Source organism: Euprymna scolopes, chromosome 2 (genome assembly GCF_053919585.1).
Source record: "Euprymna scolopes isolate OS-2025 chromosome 2, ASM5391958v1, whole genome shotgun sequence".
NCBI lineage: Eukaryota > Metazoa > Mollusca > Cephalopoda > Sepiida > Sepiolidae > Euprymna > Euprymna scolopes.
The window spans coordinates 28,178,862-28,197,936 of record NC_136483.1 but is presented as its reverse complement, the minus strand read 5'-3'; the positions used below and the strand labels follow the sequence as shown (position 1 = coordinate 28,197,936).

The following is a 19,075-nucleotide window of genomic DNA, read 5'->3' as shown; positions in this document are numbered from 1 at the left end:
CTGCCGTGCCAGCCTTCAGTTCTCCAAGAAGAAGCTTTGCTCTTTCAAGTATCTTGTGCTTTTGGGCAGGTGTGAGGTACTGTCTCTTATTCATCTTGTAGGGGGGCAACTGGAGATTGTTTTTTACGATGGTTCTCATCGAGGTCACGCTCACATTCATGTCTTTAGCCATTTGTCTTGCAGATCTCTTCGGGTTCCTCCTTACCCTCTCTCGGACAGCTTTAATCACCTTCTTTGTTCGAGCAGTGCGAGGTCTTCCACTCCTAGGACGGTCTTCAGATGTACCAAGTTCCTTAAATCTGTTCACAACATGGTACACGGTGGATTTAACCACTTTCAAGAGCTTAATAATCTCTGAGTTTGTCCTTCCCGCGCAATGAAGCTGAATTATGACCTCTTGTTTGCTCATTTTTCTGAAAGTTTAAACAAAATTATTTTAATATTTTTGTTGAAAATAATTAGATCAATAGTTAGACTAAATACATACTTTATTCGAAAAGCGAAAAAGTGAGTTTAACAATATTTAATTTTAAAACTAAAAATGGTCCAAGGACTTTCTGTTCACCCTGTAAAGCTATTTAAACGTTGCCTTAGAGAGAAATGCTTCCTCCTTGCTCTTTTTCGGAAAACTTGGCATCATTTGAATAGTATTTTGTTACTTTAATTTCCAAACTTGTCTATTCCGGCGTTGCCTGACACTATTATTTAACAATTTTTCTTTGTCATGTTCGCAAAAACTTTGGTCCACTTTTTACTCTCTGTCTCTTCCGCATAACCACATGACCCCTCGAAGAAAACTGAAAACAACAACAACACAAACAAACAAACAAACAAAAAACAACAGTCTTTGTCCTAATAACGGAATAAATTCATTCCAATCTTATTGGTAGACACTCCAATGTAACTGCGCCTAAAGTTTTAAGTTAACATCGGATAAATGACACTTGACAGTCCCATACGTGCTCTCCCTCAATTTTAATTCTGTAATTTTCTTACTTTATTCACAAATTTAACATGCTATGTTTGAAACGAAACGCCACTACTATTTTGCATATGTCATTCGTTATATGATTCAATAGGAAAAAGATTTTACTTTTTCTAAATTTTAGGATGAGGGGTACCGTAGCTCGATTAGAGAACAAGTATTTTTCGTGACCTTACTGTATTGAGGAGCATACTTCTCATCGCCATCATTTTCTCTTGTCCTTTGTTAATTTTCCGGGCCTCAGTTCTATCCTTATTTACATCTGTATCGACCCTACTATTATCTATAAGACTTGAACGTGTACTAATTACGTGACTATCCGCACCTGTGCTATTAACGTCTTCTGATTTAATACAACGTGTCGCAATACGGCGCTTCATCAACGGAACGTTAAATTTCTCTTCTGAATTCTCGCGTTGATGTCGACACTTCTGCATTTGAGATTGTTATTTCCTCAAATTTGTAGTTTGGCACGGAATACATTTGCTTATGTATTTATTTTCCTCCTTAAGTAAACACGGACAAAAATATTCTGGTTTAATTGTGTGAAACGTCATCTCCACGGCCATGTTGCCACTGGCGTCATGATATTGCTTGAGTACTCTTTTCCTACATCTAATCAATGTTTCGTCGTTGGGTTGAGATAATTAATAGACTATTTCGTCTATTAATATGTATTTATCTTGTTCTCTTCTGGACACTATGCCATTTTTTATTTGCATCTTCAAGTCCAAAATTCCTTATTGGCTTCTTGTTTCTAATTAAACCTACGGCTGATAATGTGGAAGTTCGTGTATTTCTGATGAATCCTCAGCATTCTGATACGATGCCCAAAGAGATTCGAATTTATTGAACTTACTAGATAATTCCTACTATCTCTACTGGAGGATCATCATTGTCTTGACTCATATCCACAGAGCGTGATAAGAGATCCCCAGAAACAGTATCGTTTCCTTTTAGGTATTGTATAATGCAATTATAGCCAACCATACGCATTGTTTTGTATAAGTTCACTAAGTATTCTAAGGGTCCGTATAGATGATGAACATTGAACTGGGTAAGTTGTGGTTTAATTTATGAATGGCATAGTGTATAGCATATGTTTCATTCTCTGGTCTATAGTATGTAACTTAGATTATGGGATAAAAATAATTTTTGTTATTTTTTTACCTAATTACACTCCCTCTGATCATAGACCATTACTACAGTCAAATGATTGGAGGCTCATATAGCTTGTATCTCTCAGTTGGATCAAGATAAGCCAGAATTACCATCTCTGCGAATTTAGTTTTAAGGCTATCAAAGGGAGCCTGTCATGCGTCGTTCCATTGAAAACGTGCATGTTTCCTAGTAAAACGAATTAGTGAGTCGGCGATATCGGAAAAATTTCTAATAATTCTCACTACCGCATTAGTTACTGACATGCCACTATTGCTAATGTATCCATTGCTATTTCAAATTCCTTTCTTCCCCCATTTCTAAAACTCGTACAAGTCCTGCACGTATGCAAGTTCTGGGATTTTAAGTTTCTGAGCTAATCTAACTATTGATGAAATATGAGCATCTTGCTCTAAAACTATATATTCGTTGTGCCCCTAAATACATTCTCATCCCATTTTGCATGAGCTAATAATCATGGCCCAGTGTTATACTTCTATTGAGAGTCTTCATAATTAGTCATGATGACTGATTTTCTTATTCGCACCCTCAATCGGGAAAACTCATTTATCATCAATGCAGAGCCATTAGAAGTCCTTAAATTTACACTTTCATTTATATTTCATATCTCTGTCTAAGCGATTCGTAAATCCTGCTCTTTATCACTAATACCTCTGCTTCCGTACCCACCAGAGCTCTATTTCTTCTATCTTCTATCCTAATTGAAACAGAATTTGGTGCCTCCATATTACCGACCCTGTGCGCCGATATCCTCTCGTTCCGTTCGTTAGGCGTCGTGCGAACGGGGCATTGCCGTTTCCCTGGACACGTCGTCTACAGAATCCCTGTATGTAGCCTTCTTCGTTACAATAATTACACCTAATAATTTGTTCACTTCTTTCCCATGCTAGGACTTTATATACTGACCACTTACTTTCAATTCCGTTCTCCTTTCTTCGGCTATTCTCGTATTTTAGGGATCTGGCTGGTGTTATGTTTTCGTGGGGAGAAATATATATCGAGACAGTGTATATCGTGTGTTTATAGATGTTTATATGGTCGGGGACACATTTATACCGGAATAACATCTATATACTGTTAACACGACGCCGACGGTGATTTTATTTTGGAGTGGGGTCATATTTTTTCACGAGCTATGAGAGATGTGAAATACAGTTCATTTTACTTCAGAAGAGGAGGGGCACATTACTTTTGATGATTGCGGAAGGAACACACAGTTAACACTTGAAGGGTGTTGCATAAAGTTCGTTTACAAGATGATAGATAAAAACATCTACGTTTCTTTGTTGTAATGAAGACACGAAGACAAACAGTTTACAAATATAAATGATGATCCTTTTATTTTACCAGCTGGTTGATTGATGAATCAGGAATTCAAGCTTCAATTACATTGTTGTATCTTCCCCTCTTCGCTTCAAGAGGGTTTCAACTCACTCGACTCACCCCTCGTCGACTCTGCCTTGAGTCTCACTAAGTCGATCTTCGACCCTCTCTAACTTCAATCCCTGTCTTAATATATTGGGAATTATCTTTCTTTATGACACCAAAGTGTGTCTCGCCACATAAAATTCATTCATTCATGTGGATTTTACCTCTGCATGTCCAAACACGCTTTTGGCAAAAAAAGAAATTCCTAAATGAATTGTATCATAAATAACCTATTTATTTCATCATTATTTTAAACTCGTATTGTAAATTCCTGTAACTAATATATTTAATATCCAGTTATTTCTAAAAGAATGAGCAATCGCTGCATTCCTAAATTGAATATCTCTATTATCTTTTAACTCCTACTTGTTGGGTTCGATCCTATGCTTTTCCAAATATTTTTAAACTTATCTATTCATTTACTGGGATCTGTTCCATTTTACATAACACTGGACCCAAAGCTTCAACTTGAATTTTCTTTCTAGTGACTTAATGAATAATTGAGGGTATAAAGCAATAATAATCGACGATTTATTAACCCTTGTTAACTTAATCTCCTTTTTTCTCACAATTTTAGAACGTAAATTCAATAATATCAAAGTATTTATTCGCTAGTGTTGTTTTTATACGGTGTTTTTTATTGTTGAATGTACTTTTGTGGTCATAGTATCGGGTTTTATGACCACAAAAGTACATTCAACAATAAAAAAACACCGTATAAAAACAACACTAGCGAATAAATACTGGGAACTCAAAGAGAGCGGACATTCGTCGGTAGTAGAATGGAAAATAATAAGACAAGCTACTACGTTTAGGCATCTAGACGACCCATGTAGATTATGCTTTCATGAAAAATTTGCTATCCTGTACTTTAAAGAACCCAAGCATTTATTAAACTATAGAAGAGAAATAGCAAATAACTGTGTCACAAAATAAAATTTACTCTAAGATAGCGATACAAAATAGTTTTAAAACTAACAAAAACAATAGAAAATAAATAAATTAAATAAACATGAATATAGATAAACGACCACACATATATGTATGGATGTATATATATATATATGTATATATATGTGCATATATGTATATACACATATATATATTTATATATAAACTAACAAAAAAAGCACTAACCTAGTTTTAAAACAAACCCTTTGTCCAATAAAATGCATGCCCATTGGCTGATAGGAAGGGGCCATACAAAAACGATAAACAACCACAGAATTCGTGCATAAGCCTGAGGAATCCTAGAGTGGATGAAACGCCGAATATTCAGTATAGCTTAACCGCCATATATATATATATATATATATATATATATATATATATATATATATATATATATATATATATATATATATAAAGTACGCATAGCAGATATATGTTTTAATTTAGCCGAATTTGCTTCATATATTTCGCGAATGTCTCTCTACAATAATTAATATATGCTAACATTTGTTTCGTCTGTGTTCGCTATTTTTAGTAATTGGGGAAGCTTTTGGATATATCACAACTCATCACCATGTCCGGGCGGCACTGGGTGGTTTATGCTGTCTAGATACATCATCCACTGTACAGTTAATGAGAACGATCCCTTTCCAACCATCCGGTACACAAACAATACACATGCTGTCGGATGGCTCGGTAAGTTGTTTTATTATTAGTAATGGATTTTCTCTTAGAAGTCATTTCATCTTATAGTCGACTCTGCCAATAAATCATTAGAGCATTGCCATACGGTACGCCCTGCAGAGTCCATCAATAATCTGGTATATTACTAGAAATTATATTTAGAAACAAACTCATTAAACATTATGCTAACGTAAGTACAATTTTAAAATGTCAACCCACTATGTGTGCCGACAGTTTACTATTATGCCTGTGTTAGTGAATTCGCTAAGTAAATGATAGTTTTATTTGTTAAATAAATGAGAATTGTAAACATTTTTGTGATAATTGAGTATTTATATATTTCTTATAAAATAAAATGTGATATTTCACAGAAAATTTAATATTGTGAACTTTTACATGAAAGTGGATAATGTAATAAATCTCATTAAATTAAATATTAATAACTTTTTTGTCGCTCAGTCCTCATTCAATGAGTGATTTTTCTGACAAAGTGTGAAGAAAAAGCTGCTTAAAGGTTGGTAGTACTTGGTGAACAGTAGTCTGAGATGTCGGAAATTTTTCTGTCTCTATGTCTGTTCTTGTGGCCATATCACTAGTAAGGGTGCTGGAGGTAAACGTTTTGTCTGAGCTGACGTTATCCGCCTTATAGTCAGGGACTCGAACATTGGATTAACCACTAAGGAGGCTGTCCTATCAGCAGGCGCAAAGTACTGGGACTGCTGTATTGCCATTTGGTGAGTGGATCTGGACCATGCAGTAGTCTCTGGTGGGGCCTCTCGATGCCATACTAGTGGGTAATTGTTACGGCTTTACCTTTTCGTGTGCTACAAAAAAAATAAAATTCCTGTCTTTTTCTCTCTTCCTTTCCCTCTCTGTACTGCTCTAACTAAATATGCCGACCTATTCCACAAATCCCAAAACCTCAACATGAAATACCTCCACAACAAAAAACTCAAATAAACCTAGAACCCCATCTTCCAACGTAGACCCCTACTACCAGGTCTCCTTCTCCAACATCAGGGGTCTACGTTCCAACCTTCCAGAGGTTAAAACCCAATTACAGGAGACGAAACGGAACATATTATTTCTAAGCGAAACTGGAATAGGGCCGACCACTTCCCTAGATGAGTTCATAATTAATGGATACTCTAATTTAACAGCTAAATCTGACCCCCAAGATCGACATGGGCATGGAATATGTGCCTACATTAAAGTTGGCTTCCCGTGTGGCAGGGATATCTCTAGAGAAGATCCGAACTTACCCTATATGTGCTTCCGGGTTGCACTTGCTAACACCACCGCATTTATATTTGCCCTCTATCGGCCCCACAACAGCGGAGTTACTATCTTTAAGAGCATATCTGAGAAAATAGACCACATCCTGTCTGCACATCCCTCGGCTAACATTCACATCTGTGGTGACTTCAACGTCCATAACGTGGAATGGCTGACCCATTCAAATAAGACAGACGATGAGAGGAGGTTTTGTCATGATTTTGCCATTGCTTATGACCTCACTCAGATTGTTCACGAACCGACACGTGTGCCCGATACACCCGGTCATTATGCAAGCCTCCTAGACATTTTTCTCTCAACTTCCCCTGAGCTATGTTCATGTTCCGTTCATTCTCCTCTAGGATCCTCCAACCACTCCGTCGTATCAGTTAAGATAAAAACGAAATGTAAGAAGTCCCCAGACGTACCCCTCCACCGTACTGTATACCGATACTCTAAGGCTGACTGGCATAGCTTCCATACATTCATATCTGATTTACCTCTACACTCCATGTTTAAAAAGGAAGTGTCCTCTATAGTATCATATCTGACCGAATGGTTAATTGTAGGCATAGACCAATTCATACGATCCAAAAAATTCCAACAAAAACCTAACAGCCAGCCATGGTTCTCCCCTGAATGTGCTGCTGCTATCGCGCACAGAAATCACTTTTCCATAGCTACCAACGTAATAGATGCACTGATACTAAAGCTGCTTTCAGGACTGCCAGCAACCACTGTAAAAGAGTAATAAAAAATGCAAGAGAGCTATATGCCCAGTCTGTTAAATCCAAGGTAGTTGATCAGCGGCTTGGTTCCCACCAGTTTTGGCAAATAACAAATAGGATCTTGAACAGAAGTGTACGTTCTATCCCAACCATTATCAATGGACCAGAAGTTATCTCGTCAGCGTCAGACAAGGCCAAACTATTTGCAAAGAACTTTGCAGCTAATTCTACCCTATGCGACGAACGCCATCAACTCCCCATATTTCCTCCTATAACACAGAACAAGCTAGGTAACATACAAATATCCGTGCATGAGGTCGCCAAGCTAATCAAGAACTTTGATTCCAGTAAAGCAACTGGCCCTGACGGCATCCCAATTATAGTGTTAAAAAAGCTTCAACCAGAACTTGCGCCCATACTTACGAAACTGTTTAAGCGTTGCCTTAAGGAGAAGTGCTTTCCGACTCCCTGGAAGACCTCATCAGTTTGCCCTGTATTTAAGAATTCAGGTGATAAGTCATCTCCCTCTCAGTACAGACCTATAAGTCTCCTGTGTGTAATGAGTAAGTTGCTGGAATCCATATTAAATAGAGAAATAGTCAATGTGCTGACGGTTATATCTCACAGGATTAGTGAATCTCTTGATAAAGGCTTCCTTTCTAGGGCAATTGCTCTTGACATATCAAAAGCCTTCGACAAGGTATGGAATAAGGGTCTACTTCACAAGATTTCCAGCTACGGTATAACTGGAAATGTTTTCTCAATCATTAAATCATTTCTCTCCAATAGGCTCATAAGAGTAGTGGTCGATGGATAAAAATCAGAGGCCTGCAGTATTAATGCTGGAGTCCCTCAGGGGTCAATCCTGGGCCCAACTCTCTTCCTGATCTACATCAATGACCTCCCTAAACATATACTTAAATCATTCGTTGATATCTATGCTGATGACATGACCATCTACGGCAACACATCAAAGGCTGTAAATGACAAAGTTCTCTCTGATTCTCTCTCCTCTGATCTCAAGTGCGTGGTTCAGTGGGGGAAGAGGTGGCTGGTTACCTTTAATGCATCTAAAACCAAACTCCTATCCTTACATCACCAACGCTATGATCCCCATCTGGCAACAATTGGGATGGATGGCTCTCGTCTGAGAGAGGCCCCGTGTTTTGACAAGCTTCTGGGTTTGACCTTTACTCCTGATCTGAAATGGAACATGTACATCAAGTCTGTTGCCAAGGTCGCTGAAAAGATGGTGGGATCCTTCTACCACTCCAGAAGATATCTCACTACTGATGCAATTCTCTATCTATATAAAAGCCAAGTACGCCCAAGGATGGAATACTGTTGCCATATCTGGGCAGGAGCTGCTAAAAACAGCCTGTCCTGCCTTGACAGAGTACAAAATAGACTTCGTGGCTTAGTAGGGGATGCCCTTTTCTCTACCCTGCAACCTCTCTCCCACAGAAGAGACGTTGCGAGCCTATCCTTGTTTTATCGTTATTTCCATGGCAGGTGCTCGTCTGAACTCCAATCTCTGGTACCCCCTCGCCAATCTTTCACGAAAAACACCCGTCTAGCCGAATCCACTTTGAAAAATTTCCCCCACTCTTTATCTGTGCCTAAATCAAAACGTGGATTCCATGAACAAAGCTTCTTTCTTAGAACTGCACGCCTGTGGAACTCTGTTCTGTCAGCCTGCTTCCCACCTGACTACAACTTGGATTTGTTCAAGTCCAACGTTAACAAATTCCTAATGAACCGTCCCCTTAAGTAAACACTTCATCAAATCTCCACACTAACGTAATGTACGTACTTGCAATAACCCTTATCCCTGAGTGGCTTCGTGGCCTTGATAAGTGGTGATCACTGTGTAAAAAAAAAATATTAAATGAAAATGAATATTATATTATACACAAAATTAATTATTGTTATGGATCATATAAAACTGAATATTACTATATTTCACAGGAAATTTATATTGTTATATATGTCACATGTAATTAACTATTTTATATTTCATATGACATTGAATCTTCTCATATTTTCTATAAAATAAATATTGTTATAATTAACATGAAATAAAATATATTTTATAGAGGATAAAATATTCTTATGTTTAGTGTGAAATAATATATTGTTACATTTAACATGAAATAAACTATTGCTATATTTTATATAAAATTAAATATTGTAATTTGTCGCGTAGAAATTAAATATTGTTTTCTTTCATATGAAATCAAACAGTGTTATATATCATATAAAATTAAATATTGTTTAGTGTGAAATTAAATATTGCTATATTTTATATAAAATTAAATATTGTAATTTGTCACGTGAAATTAAATATTGCTATATTTTATATAAAATTAAATATTGCAATTTGTCACGTGAAATTAAATATTGCTATATTTTATATAAAATTAAATATTGCAATTTGTCACGGGAAATTAAATATTGCTATATTTTATATAAAATTAAATATTGTAATTTGTCACGGGAAATTAAATATTGCTATATTTTATATAAAATTAAATATTGTAATTTGTCACGTGAAATTAAATATTGCTATATTTTATATAAAATTAAATATTGTAATTTGTCAGGTGAAATTAAATATTGTTTTATTTTATATGAAATCAAACAGTGTTATATATCATATAAAATTAAATATTGTTTTGTTTTATATGAAATCAAACAGTGTTATATATCATATGAAATTAAATAATGCTATATTACGTGCGAAATTAAATATTGTTATATTTAAGATAAAATTAAATATTATTGCATTTCATATGAACTTGAATATTGTCATATTTAACATGTGAAATTAAATATTGTTATGCTTAACATGAAATTAGATATTATTTACATATGAAATAGAATATTGTTCAATTTCATATGAAACAAATTTTGTTATATTTATTATAAAGGTAAATACAGTAAGATGCACATAACATTGGATATTGTTATATTTCATATAAAATTTCATATTGTTATATTAATATGAAACGATATATTCTTTAATTTCATATTAAATTAAATATTGTAATATTTAACATAAAATAAAAATTGTTATATTTAAGATAAAGTTAAATATTTTGTGTTTGATATAAATTAAATAATTTTATATTAACATTGAATTAAATATTTTTATAGTTAACATAAAATTAACTATTTTTATATTTGACATAAAATAAAATTTTATTATATTTAACACGTAATTAAATGTTTTTATATGTAACACAAAATTAAATTTTGTTATATGCAACAGGAAATTAAATATTGTTATGTTTAACATGAAATTAAATATTGCTTTATCTCGTATACAATCAAATATTGTTATATTTAACATGTAATTAAAAATTGTAATATTTTATATTTTATTTAACATTGATATGAAATTAAACATTCATATGAAATAAAATATTGCCATATTTCATTGCGTCGACCGAAAAAGACGATGGATTTCTCCGTTTTGTCTCAAGAAACAATATTTATCCGCTGTATGGACATCTGTGTGCATAATTGTGATGCAAGGGTTGCACAACCTCTTACCGGACTCCTCCTCAATCGACACTGCTTGAGCATATTGCCAAAATTTTCAGGACGACTGGAAACAATACTTAGATAAGCAGAGAGCACATACAACATCTGTAATTCCCAAATGGTCATCAATTTTAGTATTGACCAGTATCAACGTTGCTAAACTTCGGTTATCTATCAAGAACTTGGGTGTAAACGTGATTATGCCGTATATTATATTGACCATGTTAATTAAATATTGTTATATTTTATATGAAACTGAATATTGTTAAATTTCATGTGAAATTAAATATTGTTATATTTTAAATGACAATAAATATTGTAATATTTCATATTACATTAAATAAGGTTATATTTCATATGAAATAGAATATTTTTTTATTTCATATTTAATGAAATACTGTTATATTCAACACTAAGACAAATATTGTTATATTACATATGAAATTCAATATTGCTTTATTGAACATAAAATTAAATATTGTTGTTTCATATGAAATTGAGTATTGTTATATTTCATGTGAAATATAATGTTATATCTGACATAGAATTAAATACTTTTCATATGAAATTAAATATGATTATACTTTACACAAAATTGAATAATATTATACAGCGTGGAACGATAAAATTGTCGCGCTAGAAAAGACGACATGATTCCATTTTCGTTTGATGAAAACCGGTTTTCTTTTTTGTTGCAGACCATCTGATTGACCAGTTGTTTACAAATCCCAAGAGCGATAGAAGACTTCTATCTTGTCTGAAAGTGACACAATGCTATACGAGCGAGATCAGAGATGCGTCACTGTACAACCCATGCTCTCTACTGATCCAAGTTATAACAACAACAGTATTGATAACACCCTCAAAATGCAAATCCGGACGGTTCAACGCTTGAAGGCATAGCTCAACGAAGTTTCCGGCCACGGTTATGGTCTATGGAATTATATATTGTTATATTTTATATGAAATTGAGTATTATAATATTTCACATTAAATTAAATATTATCATATTTAAGATAAAATTGAACATTGTTATATTTCATATAAAAGCGTGTATTTTCATATTGAACTTTAAATTAAATATTGTTATAATTAAGGTAAAATTAATTATTGTTAGAATTAATATGAAATGCAATATAATTATATTTTATAATAAATTGATTATTGGTGTATTTTACATAAAATTCTATATATTTACATGAAAGTGAGTATTGTTACAGTATACAGAAAATTGAATCTTTCACTTAGAAATTCGTCAATTTATATTTTTATTTTTAATTTTTTTCAGATTCGTTAAATTCGGATGATATGACGATCTTTGTTACATTTGCGTAAATACAGTTGGGAACAAAATGAACCATTGTTGATGATGTCTATCTCGCTCTCTCTTTTATCCTGATGTGACATTTGGAAACGAAGCGAGAGAAAACAAAAGTTTCCTGATGAGATTTTTCAAAGAAATATAAAGCTGATATTAATATTGTATTGTGAGGATGTAATACGTTTAAATTTTGTCGTAACAGCAAGAATTCAATAACTTTGAATAATTTCAAAATGAGAGTAAATGCAAACGATTTAATGTTTTTTGGACAGTAAATGTTCTCTGATATCTATATTAAATATGTATATCAAAATGTTTATAAATCATGCAAACAAAAAACAAACAAATGACATCATAGATTCGATAATAAAAATAAATTCAATAATCTCTTGTGAAAATAATTTATTCGCTTTTCATATTTAACATTATAAATCGGTTTGGTCATGAAACCACAATAACCCTACAAGAAAACTATACATATTAATGAAGAATAATGTAATATTTTTAATATTTCATAAGATTCGTTAGTTATTCGAAGTTATTTATGAATTTACATCTACATTATATATATATATATATATATATATATATATATGTATGTATACATACACACACATATATATATAGAGAGAGAGATATATATCGCTCTTGACTTAAATGTACTGCTATATATATATATATATATATATGTATATATATATATATATATATGTATATATATATATATATATATATATAGTAAGTTATAAAATATATATGGCGATTAAACTACACTGAATATACTGTGTTTAATCCACTCTAGGACTCTTCATGCTTATGTGCTATATATACATACATATGTATACACTATATACTATGTATATATATATGTTATATATATGTATATATATATATATATATATATATATATATATATATATATATATATATATATTAATATAACGTAATCCCCCATTGAGGCGCGTTAGAACTACGCTGAAGTAGCTTTTATGCCCGGGTGACGCCGGATAACCCAAGGATGTAAGGTAGAGAAGATATATATATGTATATATATATATATATATATATATATATATATATATATATATTTATTCACTGTCAAAATGGATATATTTGGGGGGGGTTGGGGGGTCGAAGACCTGAGATTTTTTTTTTTTTTTTTTCAATTTTCACCCCAAACAAGGCACAGTGCCACTTTGAAGCAGGGGGCTACTATTAGGGACTTAATTAGCGGGGTCATTATAAAGGGAGATAAGTAGAAAGATATTTGTTAACATTACACTTGAACTTCTGCATATCAGTGCAGTTAGGAAAGCAGAATCTCGGAAGGGAGTTCCAAAGACCCGCAGTTCTGGGGAAGAAACTATTGGAGTAAAAGGCTTTCTTGCACCTAGGGATCTCTATTGTAAAGGGATGAGACTTAGTAGCTTGTCGGGTTTGTCGGGGGTAGTTACGTCGGGGAGGTACAAGTGTTTGCAGTTCATCAGAGCATTCACCATTAAAGTATTTGTAGAACAGGCAGAGGGATGCAACATCTCGTCGATGGGACAGAGGCTGAAGCCTAGATGACAGTTCAGGACCTATCAGGTTGGCGACTCTCTTTTGAACCCTGTCCAGGAGCGAGAGACAAGCAGCAGATGCACCAGCCCAGATGTGACAACAGTACTCCATACATGGGCGAATGGTGGCCTGATAGAAGTATAGGATACTGTCAGGCGTAAGTAGTTTTCTAGCACGGTAGAGGGAGCCAACCTTCCTTGCAGCAGCCTTGGCAATTCTCTCAATGTATCTATTCCAGTTCATATTCCCTGTAAACGTTAGGCCGAGGAGTTTAAAAGAAGTACTTTCAGGCAATGTGTTCTTGGCCATTGCTATTGGTGGTAGAGAAGGTTTATTGTAGTTATTGAAGGAAACAAGCTTAGTCTTAGCAGCATTGAATGTGACCATCCATTTTTGTCCCCATTCCACTACGGATTGGAGGTCATCCTCTAATGTTTCTGTTATTTCCTTGGATATTTGTTCATTTGTTTTCCCCTCATATCTGTTATAGAGAGTGGTGTCATCGGCAAATATACCCATCTCCGAAACAATTTTATCAGGGAGGTCATTTATGAATATCAGGAATAATAGAGGTCCAAGGATAGACCCCTGAGGTACTCCCGCATTTATGTCATATTGTTTAGATGTACGACCGTCGAGGACAACTTTGATTTTTCTATTACTTAAGAAGGATTTAATTACATTATGAATTCTTCCAGTGATTCCATATGATCTAATTTTCCTTAGAAGACCATCGTACAATACCCTGTCAAAAGCCTTAGATATATCAAGGGCTACCGCTCTACCCTCCCCTGTTTTGTCCAATGAATGGTATATACGTTCAGAAACTACAGTTAAGGTATCTGCTGTTGAACGGGCTTGCCTGAATCCATATTGTTTGTCAGTCAGGAGTTTAGCAGCTGTTAAGTGCTGGACTAGGGCTTGATTAACTAAGGACTCAAATATGTTGGCGAAAAGCGGGAGGAGGCTAATGGGGCGATAATTTAGTGGGTCAGTTCTTTTGCCAGAATTCTTGAAGACTGGTACCACAGAGGCGGTTTTCCAGCAATCGGGAAAGCAAGATTCGTTAAGGCATTTATTGTAAAGTTTGGACAGAACTGGAGCAACCTCGGCAGAGCATTTTTTTAATAGCACAGCCGGGATGAGATCTGGTCCACATGCTTTTGAGGTGTCTAGGTTTTTTATAATAGCATGTACCCGAGAAGGGGTCATTTTCAAATCGTCTAGTGTGGCGTCTGCTCGCAGAGGAAAATCAGGGAGTGAGTGGTGTACCGAGTTCAGTGTGGAGTTTGAGGCAAACTGACTGGCAAGCAGATTAGCCTTGTCAGTTGCCGTGCAAGCAACCTCATGATTGTTTGATAGTGGGGGAATAGTTGACTGTCCATTATTAACTACGCTGTTGTAGATTTTCCAAAAATCCCGGGTTCCTAATTTCTGTGCTTCGATGCGTTTTCTGGTGGTTTCGGAGTAATCTGTCTTAGCTGTCTCTATCACTCTCTTACAATTATTTCTAGCTTCTATAAACTTCTGTTTATTTGAGCTGGACTTATGTCGGTTGAATCTGCGGAATGCATGCTGCCTTTGACAAATGGCAGCTGCACAAGCAGAAGTAAACCATTGGGGAGATTGGGGCTTGCTATAGAATTTCCATGCGGGAACATGTGGTTCGATTGCATTTTTGAACCATTCAGTGGTCTCATTTGCACACTGTCCCGCTGGAAGAGTAAAGATATTTTGCCATGGGGCATCTCTGATGAGCTCCCTGATGGCTTCCCAATCAGCCTTTTTGTAATACCTCGTTGTTTTGAGTAGTGGTTCTTCAGTTTTAGGGCGAGAATTTAGGCTGATTTCTACCATTATCACAGCGTGATCAGCATTCCCGAGTGGGCTGTGGGCATTTGTTGTACAATCATTGGGAACTGTTGTCAGAAAGAGATCTAGAAGTGAAACATGTTGATCTTGCTGGTCTGGGAAACGTGTCAGAAATGTAACCAACTGAGATAGGGAATGAGATATAGAGAAGCTATGAGTTGCGCTACCAGCTACGTCTGTGTGATTTGAGAATCCTAGTCAGTTACTGTGGTGGACATTGAAGTCACCAAATACATGTATTTGTGCGCTAGTATCGAGGGAGAGTGCTATATCTATGCTGTCTGAGACTTTGTTTATTAGGGTACAGTCTTGGTTTGAGGGAGAGCGGTAGAGAAAATACAAGTAGCTAATATTGTGTTGCATATTTAGTCTGAAGCCCATAAAGGCCTGGTCCGCTGATTCTAGTTTCATTTCTCTAGTCAGGGCGAGGGTGTTACGAATATAGACTCCAAGCCCATGCATATGTCTGTCAGAGTCCTTACGGTAGAGTGGGAGATTAATCAGGCATGTTAAAGTGGTTAGAGGGAATGGAGGAGTGAAGGTTAGTTTAACTTAATGCTAAGATATCCGGGGTGTTTACAAGGAGAAATGACTCAACATCATATAAGTTAGTTCTAAGCCCGCGGATATTAGTAAATGCAAGCCTCAAGGGAGGAGGCAGGTTGGTTTTCTTTGAGTTTGGTCCTGGTTTAAACGTAACTTTTGCTTGGGCTGTCATTTCATTTTATTTTATTTAAAAGTGTCAGTTAGGGTAAGTGAGTGAGGGGGCGCTGGACAAGTAGTTGTGCAGAATACCAGACATGCAATACACGTAGACCATCAGCTGTCCTCACCCACAGGATTGTGGCCTCAGGAATGCCCACCGGGGATGAGTGCAGGGTCCCTTTCCATGCGCGACATGGCACTACAAACATCCCGATATTTTACAACTGTTGATGGAGCAGCCGCTCTAAGCGCTACCAAAGAGTTAGGGTTCCTGTACTATCAGTCGAAAACAGCAGCCAGGAACTGTCAATCCGGTACCCTCAATCCATTAGGCAAAGCCAGCCCAGTCCAACTGCACCGACATATATGGCACTGAAGCACCCCACTGTGTCCAGTTTAGGGAGATGGGATGTGGCGGGAGCGGGGAAAAACGGCGTTCATTGCCCTAGTCAGGAAACACGGTCAACCACTGGGTGATTCAGACGAGTCCCTGTGATAGTACCTCTACGCCTGGCCAATAGGCAAAGAAGGAGTATGGAAGCCGGGCGATAGACAGAGCCTATCTCCTCCTTAAGCAGTGTAGGTTTGCCAACCAGTGATTTGTTTGAGTCACCAGCTCTAGGAAGGTTGTCTTCCAGGACTGAAGAGGCCTCCCTCCCCTAGGTTTAGTTTCAGAGTTTTCCTTCTCCTAGACGGATGACCTGGGAAGCCCTACGGGTCCATCAGCTCCTAGGGGGTTCGCCCCACGCCTGGGTCCTAATCCAGGTATTTCTGCGACCCCGCATGAGTAGTTAATATTTATTGGTTATTTAGGTTTATATCTCCTGAAAAAATCGGGTATTTAGGTTAACTTCTACAGAAAATTTTCACTCCTCAAACGTGGTTAAAAAAGGACATTACTATGCTTTCCATTTCCATTTTTACTGGGAGGGGGTATAGGTAAAAATTCATGCAGTGGAAGCAGCTAAATTTGCTACAGTATTGGATTGAGAGAGACGAGTTAATGTATGGTTAGATATAGTTTTATAAGTTTAGGAATGTATGGTTGGATATGGTTTAGTAGGTTTAGGAATGTATGGTTAGATATGGTTTAGTAGGTTTAGGAATGTATGGTTAGATATGGTTTAGTAGGTTTAGGATTAGGATAAAGTGTTACAGTATGATTTACTTGCTATTAGAAATTCTGATTTGGTGCCCAAATCGAATATTTAGTAAGACTGAAAGATAAGATATGCTCAGTATAGATACAAGAGAACATTTGATATGGAGTACAGTTATACCTGATAGATATAGGTTATTGCATATTCTGTAAGTATAGTTAAATATAGATGGATGGATAAGTAGTATTGTATACGAATGCATGGAATTTTAGACAATTTGAGTAAGTTGCCTTTAGACTACAACGAAGGAGGATGACTTCGCCTTTCTCTTAATATCCGGAAGTTTGTATTTCAATGAGCACCGGTTTAGTTTGTGTAATAATCATTGCAATACTACCTCTTAACAAAGAGATATCAATGGTTGCTGTTCATTATAGATTACTTTAAGTCTATGTATAGGACTATGGCTAGTAAGTATTTACTTAGAAGCTTGGTTATGGGTTAGGAGTTATAATCAGGAGCATGCCTAGAAAATTTTTAGGTGTTAATGGGTATCGATTTACGAGTCTGTTAGGGTCAAGGGCGGAGGGCAAGGACCCCTCTAAGTTACGTGAAACGGATTAGGTTTAGTGGCAACTTGGGAAATAGAGCAGTTTGCTTTGTTAGTGATCAGGAGAAAGAGAATTTAAGTATAAAATAAAAAGGTTTGTCATGCAAAACAGACAAGGCAGTCATCTTGGAGGTAAAGTATCTATAGGATGTACTTAGTATACAAGCAGCGGTATTTTGCAGTTTTGAGAGGAATTTTAGGTACAATAGTTTCATCGTTTATTGTACAAGTCCGTAGTCTAGGTCAGGGACGAAGCACTTCTAATATTGCAACTGGGTTCTACTTAGCTTAGGGATAGAATGAAAATTTAAGGTAATATTCAGAGTGATATAAGGAATTTCATGAGAATTAGATATATGATCACTGGATGTTGAACTGCTCAGGAGAATTCTTGTATATATTCAGAACGATGTCTTGGTGATATAAGATTTGAGAAATTAAGAGTCTGGGGATACAGAAAGTTGTGAGCTGATGAGGATTCAGTATAGGCGATTATATATAGTTAGCAAAGGTGGTTTAGTTTAGTATGCACATATTGTACATATCAAGTATACTGCTTCAGTTCTATCCTCTATCGTAAAGGAAAATCCGTTTGTATTTCGGTTGGCAATTTTGTCAAGAGAAGAAATTTAAAACAGCTTATCTAATTTTTGATGATATCAATTTATAGACAATTGTACAGACTGATAAATTGTTGTGTAAGACATAGGAGCCCCTCATCTTCGTATTTTGATGAAATGATGGATCAAGAGCATAGGTTCGGAACAGGTGTCCGGAAAGGAAATGGCAGTGTACAAGGAAGGGGAGGGGGTCACTGATATCTTATTAACGTTATTTTTTTTTCTTATAAAAAAAAAAAATAATTTGCCTTTCCATGACTGATTATATTGAGTATCGGACTTAAATAAAGTTTTCATGTCCTCTAAATAAATTAGCATAATTTCTTCTTCTTTTTTTACCGAGTTTGTCTTTACTATAGCATTGACTTATTATTTAAGTGAGATGGGATTGTAAACTGCGAAATGGTCTATTTAAGTGGAGAAAAATTATCCGTTACAATATGCCTGGAAATGTAAAGAATATTTGCTTTAATTACATGCGAAACAGTTAACAATTTTACTTAGCTTTGTT

General features: G+C 35.5%; 1 protein-coding gene across 1 annotated transcript in view; it reads left to right on the top strand.

Moving 5' to 3' along the window:
* LOC145241468 (uncharacterized) overlaps window positions 1–12,483 on the top strand; it is a 74,715-nt gene extending 62,232 nt beyond the window's left edge. The window contains exons 5-6 of the mRNA XM_080104453.1: window positions 5,079–5,239; window positions 12,065–12,483. Of these exons, the coding sequence (XP_079960579.1) occupies window positions 5,079–5,239; window positions 12,065–12,111 (208 nt within the window). The 3' untranslated portion in view covers window positions 12,112–12,483. The remainder of the gene's footprint in view (window positions 1–5,078; window positions 5,240–12,064) is intronic.
* The last annotated feature ends 6,592 nt before the right edge of the window (window positions 12,484–19,075 follow it).